General features: G+C 35.9%; 1 protein-coding gene across 1 annotated transcript; it reads right to left on the bottom strand.

Moving 5' to 3' along the window:
• Window positions 1-307: 307 nt before the first annotated feature.
• Window positions 308-7595, bottom strand: si:ch73-264p11.1 (uncharacterized protein LOC100000923 homolog). Its single transcript, XM_007252305.4, has 4 exons — window positions 7135-7595; window positions 5257-5320; window positions 2055-2229; window positions 308-1353 (listed from the first exon to the last, which is right to left on the bottom strand). Exons 1-4 carry the CDS (start codon window positions 7266-7268, stop codon window positions 1313-1315), a joined length of 414 nt encoding a protein of 137 aa, XP_007252367.1. The 5' UTR covers window positions 7269-7595; the 3' UTR covers window positions 308-1312.
• Window positions 7596-12029: the final 4434 nt, after the last annotated feature.

Genomic DNA, 12029 nt, shown 5'->3' with positions numbered 1-12029 from the left:
AAACAACTGTTTTATTATCTTGATGTAGCATCACAAAATATTGAAGGCTGCAGTGCTGCTTAGAGGTTTAAATTATGACCTGCACAGAGTAGCCTAGATAGACGTTGTTGGGCAATATGATACATATATAACACAAGAATAACTGCAGCCATTTTCATCTATACATGTACTGTATATATCACAATATTCAGTTTACTTCTGGTCTTTGCAATCAATTTAAAAGGCAAAGTTGAAGCAAAAAAGCAAATAATACTAATAATTGATTCATTTACCATAGTAAAAGAGTAAACAGGCTAAGAAAAAAATCTTTAAAGTATATTACATTTTTATTCAACATTTTAATTCTACATGCAATCTGTTTAAGAAAAAAACACTGTTAAACAATAACTTAATAAAATAAAGTCATTTTGGGTTTTTCCTTGAAAACATGTTCATTTGAAAGTAATGCTGGTTTTATTTAAGACAAAATCATTGTCAACATCAGTGTCTAATCAGATCTAATAAAAACATAGTTGACTTTTTCTTTCACTCTTGTTTCTGAACAAATGCCACCCCAATTTAAGTAATACTAGTCAGAATGTGATGCTGATGCAAGCTGTGAACATACAGTAATAAAACTGCATTCACTACACTACTTTTGCTTATTTAGCATTTAACTGGCTTTCTGTTTGACTGGACTCTGCAGTTTTTGTACTCTGTCTTGGGCAGGGCTCTCATCACTTTTTTGTTTTCTGGGCTGAAAAGAGTCCAAATACTGTTTAAAACATGTTTTTTAAATCATCACTCGTGCAAATGCTGTTGATGCTGCATTGACTAGAGACAGAAATATAAATCAGCCTTTAGATGCAGGGTCTAGGGAAAGTACTGTGCAGATTCTGGTTGCAAATTTGACAACATGTGAACAATTTGTGTAGAACAGAAGGGATCAGAACCTTCCTATTCATATGTATATACAGTCACTGTCCCAAAATGATAACTAACCTTATACAATGACCACAAACTGAAGCACAAATAACGAGCAGAGAAATGTTAATCCATCAAAGAACTTTCCCTACATACTTCACAGCTTCTGCCCAAAGCTAAAACAAATGCAACATACAACATTCACTGGTATTTACATATAAAACAGCATAAAAACAGCATATTACTGAAACCTTTCATCTCTTAAACAATGCGGCGGGTTGTTTCTAGGTTATGCAATCTGTGCATGTTCATTGGTGGCTTGACTTCACTGTATCTGTACAGCAGCTGTGGCCCTCCTTGACCAAAGGAAATGCAGAAACAAAGGGTTTGATGAAGAAATTGAGTAGACTCATTCCGGCAGCACGTCCACATAGTCTGCTGAATCCACATCTGAGAGAGAGAGAGAGAGAGAGAGAATAAGAGAGAGAGAGAGAGAATAAGAGCACAGTTAATAAATGAAATGCACCAAAGAGAAATCTATGAAATAGAGTAGATCATCTCTCCACTAAATGATGTGTTACTCTTCCAAATTTCATTCAATATGCACATTAAATGGTCAATTAATTACACACTATATAGTGTGGGTAGCTGTAGCTGGGACCCAAACTGCGTTGGGACACAGTTTAGCATTCAACAGAACTCAGAGCCACGGTATTAACCAGGCTATTCAGGGGTAAAAAGGGTAACTATTAAACACAATCATGGTGACAAATTGCTGTTGTATATTCTGACATGCCAAAAGTTATGGGACTGGAAATAATATGTCCGATAGAGGCTAAAAAAAATCATGTTTTGAATGCAGATTTGTAACATGTGACTCGAGAGGATTTGTGGATCATGAGGAACATGTGGATCATGAGGAACATGTGGATCGAGAAATTTTAAATTCATCTGTTCAAACTATCAGTAATCCATAAAAAGCCTTGCCATGAGCATGCTGGCCACCTCTAATACAAGAAAACACCTCACAACTAATTCTCACAATTCTCACAACTAATAGGTGAAGGCATTCCCAAGTCCTTTTCTTTTACCTCCTCCCTTTGCCACACTATCACATTTAAATGCTTTAATATCAGGAATATTTCACTTACTTTCATAATCATGGCCGTCATAGTCATCATTGCCGCTTGGGTTAGGTTCTGTTTCTATGTTTTTCCTCTTCACCGAATAGCGCAGACGTGCGGCCAAACCTTTATTTCTCTTCTTATAGTGACGAATAAGATCCTGCAGGGTTTTAAAATACATCTCCTGTGTTCCTGTACTGGCCTGAAAAAAAAACAATATTCTCAGTTTAATGACTATTAGAAAAGAAAAGAATAGAAAAGAATAGAAAATAGAATATTTGTCATTATACCAAGTATAACGAGATCAAGGTGCATACATCTCCATTGTCATAAACAATAAAAAGATACAATAAAAGATAACAATAACATGCAACACACCAGATAAAAAAGACAAATTACACACTGCTCTATTAAACAATTAAATAATTAAAAAAATAAATTATTGAAATATTATAAGTTATAAGTTGTATAAAAATAGATTTAAAATGTCATATATCGTGCTATTAAGTGCTCATACTATGGTGGGGTAAAATCTATTTTTGATTTGATTTGTTTTAGTTGTAATTGTTCTATTGCGTATACCTGACGTGTGTCTTGGGTGGGATTTGTCAATAACACTTTTTTGGGGTATTCAGAAGGCAACATGAACTATGTAATTTTTCACAGTTAACAGGATTTTTAGAGTTCACAGGGCTGGGCAATACTGAGCTTTTATTTCTTGAGTTCTTGAGTTCTCGAGTTTCTCCGGCAATTCACTTTCTCTTTCTACTAAAAAAAATATATTAAATTTGTCTCTGGAAGGAGGACCATGCCTTCCTCTTCTCTCTTTCTGTTTCCCCTTAACAGTTTTCTTGTTTTTTTTTTCTGGGAAAGACATTTTAGTTTTGTTTTTCTGTATTACCTCTCTTCTGGGAAAGCCAGATCAACCCTGGTGTCCTTTTTTCCCTCACCAAAACCCCCACATTATGCATTTTGAGACTGCATTGAAACAGTCATTGTCATGATTAATCAAATCCACTGAATTAACCTCTAGTACTATCACACAAGCACAGACAGGAAAGTCAACATTGTTCCGACGCTACATTTACACAGCAGGTAAATGGGGCCCGAATCTGATCTTGTATGTATCTGATTCATGGCAATGTGAAAAAATTGATGTGAATAGGCAAGAAACAGTTGTGTAAAGGGATTATTAGGAAGATAATATTTGGACCGATGTCTGTTTCAGTAATATTAGAAGGCATGTGACACACAAGCCTTAAACATGCTCTATACTCATCATATACTATACTACTTTCAAATTTACCAACCAATCTGCAGGCAGTGTTAGCGGGTTGGGAAAGAGACCTGGGTAAACCCCTGGTATCAGAAAAGGTGACATATATTGTAAATAAAATGGGAAATGTATTAATATGCAATAAAACCTTAAAAATACAGTTTAAGATTCTGCACCGTTTACACTGCACACCATATATTTTGAACACAATGGACCCATTAAAACCATCAGTCTGCCTAAAATGCCAAAAAGAGGTGGGTACTTATTCACATATGTTTTGGTTCTGTCCAGTTATTGCCACTTTCGGGAATAAGGTAAAGAAAAAGCTTGAAAAAAACAAACATTCTATTGCACTGTAGAGTGTGGCCCATGGTTCTTTTTACTTAGTACAGATGAAGATAAGGTCAATCTTGCACCATGCTCTTTGCACGTAAATGGCACCCACATCTAGACTTTGGCATAACAACATTTTCAAATATTTTCCTTTGAGTGCTTGTGTGCCAGAATTAAAGGCAACGATGCACAATTTGCACCCACCCGGCCCCCTTTCCTTACCAGACTCCCACATCATATATGCAGCATTGTAGAATGCACTCATATATGGCCAAAAAGTATATCTGTCTCTTGTTATTGATTTTCAGTTTGTTTTGTGTATGTAATTTTTTTGTATAATTGAAAATTGAATTAAAAAAAGAAGGCATATGACACAACCGCTCAGTGCAGGCCATGGCTGCAGCATCAAAAGGCAAATTAACATGATTAACATGGGTAGTTCAGAAGGGTTTAAGACAGGGTTCCTAATTTAGTCCCTAATGTGTTGCGAGAGTCATTTAAAGGTGCATTTTCTGTAAAATATGTGGAGAAAAAGCCTGGTTTAAACTTAATGCATTGGGAAAGCAGCACCTGGCTAAAATTACTTCACACATAGACCCACATCCCCAATGCGAAAGCATCACACACATGGATAATCAGCCTTTAAATAAGGACATTATCTTGATGCCCCATCCACACAAGTCAGGATATTTTTACATAACATTAGTTTATTAACATGTAACATTAACATGTTGATATCTTTATTTAACTTTACTCTCACAATAAATAACACAACAGAGGCTCCAAAATGCGAATGCGGAAATTTTTGAATTCTCCTGTTATTTAACAGTACGCATGTCAGTCCTCTCCTTCAACGTGTGTTTTGATGTTATTTTGTAGGGTAAGAACACCCTCTACTAAGTTGTTAATTTCAGCGTCTTGAGTGGTATATTGAGGCTATTTTCAAAAATGCAGACTATATATTTTGAACCCTAAAAAGTGTTTGCACTTCGAATAACACTAAGAACCCCTGATTTAAGAAGACAAAGGGAAACATTTAATTTCATTTAATAATGAAATGGATAAGATGTAAAACAAAGTCAGTGCTTTGCAGTATTTTACTGGAAGTGTAAATGAGGAACAGGTCTAAAGATATCCTCCAGGGTCAGCATTTCTCAGAGGGGTGGTTTCAGGAAACAGATTTACAGATACTATATAGACAATCTATTTAAAAACTAAAAAAAAAAAAAACATTGTAGCTTTGAATAGCAAATTAACTGTTCATAGTTGTTATGCTTGCATTGCAACTTCCCTCTGTTCATCACCACAGTAAAGTAATTAGTTGATACATTTTTCAGGATTACTTTCTTAATGACCAAAATACTGAATGACAAGTTTTCCTTAAAATGATTACTTTTTTTCATAATTTTGTAAAACATTAAAGGGATTAACTTTTTATAGCTATAAAGTGTAAAAACTGTCCAATGGAAATATTTATGCACTATATGTTACATACCAGCCATACCAGAACATAAGGTGTAAAAATAGTATTTACCATACAGTTATTTGTATTAAAACACAAACTATAAATTGTAGATCTCTTAAAAGACTTGTAGTTTAGTAATTTTATATTTCACCCACCTGTAATGTGTAATACCCTGTATGGGTCTGTAGTAGCCTGTAAGTGTACACAACTTTCTGTTTGCTGTAAGAACAGAGAACATGCATATAAAACCAATGGCATCTAGTGGGCATACATAGTGACACAGAGCAGGGATTAGAGTGGTATGCATTTTTTAAGCGAATACTTTGTCCTAATATTCTTTTTAACATTCATGCCAATCTGAATAAAGCTAAACACAGCTTTAGTGATTACAACACAGGTGCAGAACTATCAGGCTTTCTCTGAAAAGCCACAAAATTACCAGCGTATAATAATTAGCAGAAGTCAAGGTGTTCCATCAAGCACAACACTTCTAGAGCATAGTTTGCGAAAGGCTGTACTCTGACAGACTTTCCTGTATACACAATACACTGTACTGGTTTACAGTTCTGGTGTACTGGTTTTACTTTGATAATGAAAGACTAGATATTAAAAAATAGCTAGCTGTAAACACAGGGCTAAGCATTCCGGTCTACTGTGGACACCCCTGATCTAAGATATTTAACAGTACTTACTGTTAAATAAAGTGTATTTTGGATTTAAACAATGCATTTGCACAATATAAACACTATTGGTTTAGTTTTCTGGACTGAGATTAAGCCTATTCATAGACTTTATTGTCCTATGATTAGAAAACCCTAGTGAAAAAAAGTAGATTAAAGTATACTAAGCATTATGTGCACTTGTAACCATATTATTAATCAGTATATTCAAAGAGTGCTAAAATGGAACAACTTTTTTGTGCTTATTACACTTTAATTGTATAAAAATAGTACACATGTCTCACTTAAATTGTGCTAAATGTACTTAACTGTACTAAAATTAAACTATTTTAAATGTACATTGTTGCGAATGCAGTAATATAAGCATTTATTTTTGTGTGAATTTATTTAATAAAACGTTTGAACCATCAGTCGGTGCGCGGCACTTTTATCAACCAGTTAATGAAAGGTCGGGAGCAGCTATATACATTATAAGAAACAATTAAACATACTACTTCATGTATGTAACTGTATATTTTAAATATGCTTACAGTAAAACTATAATACATTTAATAAGTTTTACTATTGTATCACTATATCACTATTATGCACCAAATTTATATATATTATATATTATATATTTACATTAGAGTACAAGTATGCTTCCTATTCCTGTCTTTTGTAAGTAGCACACTTCGAGTATACTTTGTTGGATATAAAATATATATTTTAATATAATGTACTACAATTTGTAGCGTGTTACAAACTTATTTTCAAGTTTTTAAATTAGTAGTTGTCATTTAATTTACTTTCTAAGGAGTTACATGACACAGTGAACTACTGTAAGCGTTGTTTTAAACACACTTTGCTAAAAATGTACAAAAATATATTTGGAAATAAGTATTTTAGAAGTCCATGGAATTACATTAAACTAGAAGTGTACTTCATAGTAGTCTATTTTTTAAAAATACATTATATAGTACTTTTTAAAAAGTATGATCAAAGTTTACTATCAAACATTTGATGAAAGCATAATATTAATGTACTTTTAATATACTAAGTAAGTACATAAATCTGTTATTTATTTACTATATATACAGCATATGTTTGATGTATTTGATATATTTTAAGTAAAATAAAATATTCCATTATATGTTTTTCACCAGGGAATCTCTAATTAAAATCTGTATAGTTCAATACTGTGCTTAATACCTGTCTGAAAAACTGCCCCTACAAGTAAGGTGTGTATATATATATATATATATATATATATATATATATATATATATATATATATATATATATATATATATATATATGTGTGTGTGTGTGTGTGTGTAAGGGAGCACTCAAGTACAGGAAGGCAGTACTTACTAAACGCAGAGGCACATAGCTCCTTGAATGGTTTCACTGTCTCTTATGAGATACGCTCCATCCTTGCCCTTCTGGCCCAGGAGTTCCTCGCACCTTTGTTTGCTGATGGGGCCATGATAGATGGGGAGCCCCATGTCCCCCGATGGAGACAGGGATGAAGAAGCCAGGACCCCCACCCTGTCTGCTCCACACACCTCTCTCTCAATAGCTGCTGGCAGGAGCTGCTAACTCCTCTTCAAGCCTCAAAAACAGCAGCTGGCCGTACGCTCGGAGAGAAACCAGAACAGTCGTCCTCAGAGAGACTCCTCAAACCTAATCTCTGAACTCTCACATGAGGCGCTAACATCGTGCATCATTTCCACCACAGCCTTCAGACACTGTGGCAGAGACACCACAACAGCATCTACTAGTGTCTTTACACAGGAAGTGCTGAATGTGTGTGTGTGTCTGCATGCGTTAGTAAAGGTATCTATGTGTGGAACAAAATGTATCTATGCATATATTTAGCATGGAATTAAATCAATTCAAATATATTGTCAATTAAAAAAAAAAAGATTTTTTTTTCTACATTGGAAATAAATCTAAACTGTTAATTTTTAATGTACCGAACTGGAGAAATGGAAAACTAACCCGTTCCATTTTAAACATTTTCCTGTGATGTTTAATTTCCACTGAGTGCTGACGTCCTCTACGCCCCTTGAACGTCTAGATAATTTACAGTATAAAGCAAATACTAGTGCTTTACATAACTGTAGAAGTGTTGTTTTTTGACGAGGGGGTGGAGGAGCAGTGGTCATATCTGTTTGTTTGTGTGGGTGATTGTGGCCATTTCAGGTGTGAAAACAAGAGCATTTGCAGACAAGCTTAGACTCAGCAAATGCAGCCTAATATTTTCAATAGAGAACAATGCATGCTGACTGAAACTTCCATCTTAGGTATGTTCGGGCTAGGTCTTTCAGGTCTTTTCACAGTAATTTACTGGTAGCTCCTAAAACTCGGTTTAAATCTGGGAAAGCTGCTGTTAGCCATTATGGCCCAAAGCTTTGGTACGCTCTCCCTGAGGAGCTTCAAGCCAGTTCATCGTTGCACATTTTTATAAAAGAGTATTAAAACATTTTTATTTAAATTAGCATTTTTGTTGTGATTTTTTTTGTATATTGGATAAATACAAGGGTTGGACAATGAAACTGAAACACCTGTCATTTTAGTGTGGGAGGTTTCATGGCTAAATTGGAGCAGCATGGTGGCCAATCTTCATTAATTGCACATTGCACCAGTAAGAGCAGAGTGTGAAGGTTCAATTAGCAGGGTAAGAGCACATTTTGCTCATAATGCACACAACATTATGGGTGATATACAGTGATGTCAGTAACGCGTTACTTAGTAGTTACTCTAATCTGACCCTTTTTCTCAGTAAAGAGTAATCTAACGCGTTACTATTTCCAATCCAGTAATCAGATTAAAGTTACTTATTTAAGTCACTGTGCGTTACTCTCTCTCCACCTCATCTCCTCCACACACACACATACACACACACACACCACTCCCTTACCCATTCCCCCTCCGCTCTTCCCCAATCACACGCGTCTCGCTTTCTCCCCTGTCTCTCTCTCTCGCGCTCGGCGTGTCTTTAGTTTCCGACCGTTTTCGTTTTTCGCCAGTTCTCGGGCTCCCTATCTCTTTATAAATGCGTTTTTTTGCGGCCGCTTCCCAATTCACTAGCCAGGGCAGCGGTCTGCCACAAATTTGATTGGCAGAGGAGAGCATTTAAAGATTTTACACCACACGTGATTGGAAGTTCACTGTGGCGCAGAGCGCACATACCGTAAATACAAGAAAAGTTCCGGTGCTTTAAATGAACACTGTCAGAATTAAATCCTTCTCAGTAGTTGGGTCCGGTATGGGTCCGTATTGGACAGCGTCTGGGTCCGGACCCGGACCGCAGTCTGCAAATATGTGATCCCTGGTCTAGACCATATACACGGATCTGTTTTATAAAACCACTCCTTGCTGCCCTGCAGAGAACAACAGGTTTAATGTTCAGTTTTACAGTGTTAAATATGTCAGGTCAAGAAAGACTTTCAATATTTTATATATTTTTTATAAAAACAAGTATTTATGTTACATAAAATCAAGAAAGACCATATTTAATTTTTTATATAAAAAATATTTATGTTAAGTTAATTTTTTTATTTTTATAAAAAAAAACTTATTTTTTAGGAAATAGTTCAACTTAATAGAGATAAATTGTTGCTGTTAAAAATGCATTTTCCAATAAAGGGAGTATTGGCAAAATTGTTTATAATGTTTATGTTAAGGCGGCGGGAGGTGGTGTCTGCAGCTGCTGAAAGTAACTAATAAAGTAACTTGTAAAGTAACTTAGTTACTTTTAAAATCAAGTAATCCATAAAGTAACTAAGTTACTTTTTAAAGGAGTAATCAGTAATCAGTAATCGGATTACTTTTTCAAAGTAACTATACCATCACTGGTGATATACCAGAGTTCAAAAGAGGACAAATTGTTGGTGCACGTCTTGCTGGTGCATCTGTGACCAAGACAGCAAGTCTTTGTGATGCATCAGGAGCCACGGTATCCAGGGTAATGTCAGCATACCACCAGGAAGGATCAACCACATCCAACAGGATTAACTGTGGGCGCAGGAGGAAGCTGTCTGAAAGGGATGTTCTTGTTTTTGTTTAAAGCAATTTGGGTTGCATTTGTGTATGAAAAGTGCTGTATAAATAAATTGTTATAAAATAAAATAAAATTGTTATTATTATTATTATTATTATTATTATTATTATTATTAATATTATTATTATTATGATCTAAGGGCATTTTCACACCTGTAAGTCAGTTCTTTCGACCAGATCAGTTGATGAGTTTGTTAAATTGGAGCGTTTTTGGTGGGATACCAAAGTAAACTAAATGAGCTACCAACTGAATTATTCATAGAGAGACTCAAGTGCAGAACAAAAACAGAAACAAGGAACAAACGAAATAACTAAGCAGAAAGTGCTAATGAAACTGGGGAGTATGAACAAGGGAGATTTATATTTAAAATAGAAACTGAAAAGTTGCTTTACAGAGGGATAAAACCCCAGCCTCTGCTTTGTAAAACAAATGAAAAGCACTGCACCACTGGAGCAGTTAAATAAGAGATTAGGGTCAAAGGGAAAACTTAGACTGCAAGGGGAAGACTGGCCAGCTCAAATATCACAAAGCAAAGAAAACACAAGACTAAGCTTCTCAAACCAATAAACAAGGGGCAAGCTAGCCAAATGAAAAGAGGAAACTCACAATACTTAGAATGAAGACTATTTCTTTCCCTTTTCTCTTTTTTTTTTTTACTTGGAAAGGAGACCGTAAACCTGAAACCATGAGAGGAAACCTCACAAGGGTAGGTCTGGGATACACAATAGTAAAGAGAAAAGATATTCAAGAGAACACTCGAGAGAGACTTTTGCGTGTCAGGAAAACTTAAGACTGAGCACAGGGCTAAGTAGGAGAGGAACAGGTGTTGCTAATTGCCTGTTATCAGGGTGCAGTGGTTCTGGGTTTCCCTCTGGTGGCTGGGGGTGGTATAGCAGGTTGCCCAGCCACAGTCTGCACCCTTACGGTATATTTAATAGCTGGATTAACTGGAGACCGGATTACATTCTCACCACAAATGAACCTCTCCAGAGTTCGTTTGGGACCTCCTCTAGCAGGTCTCCGTCTGGGTGTTTTGATCCGCACCCGGGTGCGATTACTGTTTTCCCACCTGCTCAATCAAACTGCACTAAAGTTACAAACGGACCAGAGTTCGTTTTAACCGGACCAAACAGTGCTGGTGCGAAAACGCCCTAAGAGTTATAGCACACATTGGGTAATTAAAGATTACACATGTACATGGGGTTCCTTGCAGCACAAAGTGTTTAAACATATTCAATGGTTAGCACATTTATTCATTCATTCACTCACTCTCAGCACTGGGGTCTTGGGTCCCTATTTGTGTGAAGTTTCCATGTTCTCCCTGTGTGTGAATGGACTGTTTTTTGGACTCCAGTTTCTGCCTATAGTCCTAAAACAAGGAACACCACGTGAATTGGTTTACTACAAATTGTACTACAAAAAGTTGTATAATCCATCTGACTCTTCGAAACTTGTGTGAACCCTCTGCTACTCTATGTAATTTTCTATAAATCTGAAAATGAAAGTAACATTTGCTTACTGAATGGGGGGAGGTGATAAGATGCTCATGTTTGTGGTTTCTAAAGTTCAGGAGAGAACTGTAGGGGAGGTCAAGATGGAATCTTCAACACCAAAAAAGAGGATCAAAGGCCTCACATGACTGTTAACACCTGACAGATACAGGGGTTGGACAATGAAACTGAAACACCTGTCATTTTAGTGTGGGAGGTTTCATGGCTAAATTGGAGCAGCCTGGTGTCCAATCTTCATTAATTGCACATTATTGCACCAATAAGAGCAGAATGTGAAGGTTCAATTAGCAGTGTAAGAGCCCAGTTCTGCTCAAAATATTGCAATGCACACAACAAAAACACTGTTCAAGCTAAATTATCCTCTTCTTCTAATTAGTGTGACACCAGTAACTAACCACTATATTACCATAGTGTGTATTTTCAATGTTTCGTGACCATTTTCTTAATAACAAGTATAAAAATGTCTTGTACTGCGTCTCAGTAGCTAGGTAAGTAGCAAACTTGCCCGTTCCACCTTAAATAATGCAACTGATGGCAGAGGTTGTAGCATTTAAGGTGGAACAAAAAGATAAGCTAAAATAAATGTTAATAAAAGCTATTTTCAGCTTCCCATCAGAGAGGAATTAAGGAATGGATGATAACAATTATTTGCTGCTCCTCCTGACAACATATGATGCCCTAAAGTTTTT

This window comes from Astyanax mexicanus, chromosome 1 (genome assembly GCF_023375975.1).
Source record: "Astyanax mexicanus isolate ESR-SI-001 chromosome 1, AstMex3_surface, whole genome shotgun sequence".
In the NCBI taxonomy this organism is placed as follows: domain Eukaryota; kingdom Metazoa; phylum Chordata; class Actinopteri; order Characiformes; family Acestrorhamphidae; genus Astyanax; species Astyanax mexicanus.
The sequence above is the reverse complement of the archived record's forward strand: the minus strand, read 5'-3'. Positions and strand labels throughout refer to the sequence as shown.

Excerpts from the sequence above, each read along its gene's own strand:
- si:ch73-264p11.1 (XM_007252305.4), bottom strand. The coding sequence starts at position 7,268 with ATGGGGCTCCCCATCTATCATGGCCCCATCAGCAAACAAAGGTGCGAG. Across the intron at positions 5,321-7,134 it reads GCTATGTGCCTCTGCGTTTA|CAAACAGAAAGTTGTGTACA; the intron begins GTAAGTACTGCC and ends CTGTTCTTACAG. Across the intron at positions 1,354-2,054 it reads TGACGGCCATGATTATGAAA|ATGTGGATTCAGCAGACTAT; the intron begins GTAAGTGAAATA and ends TCTCTCTCTCAG.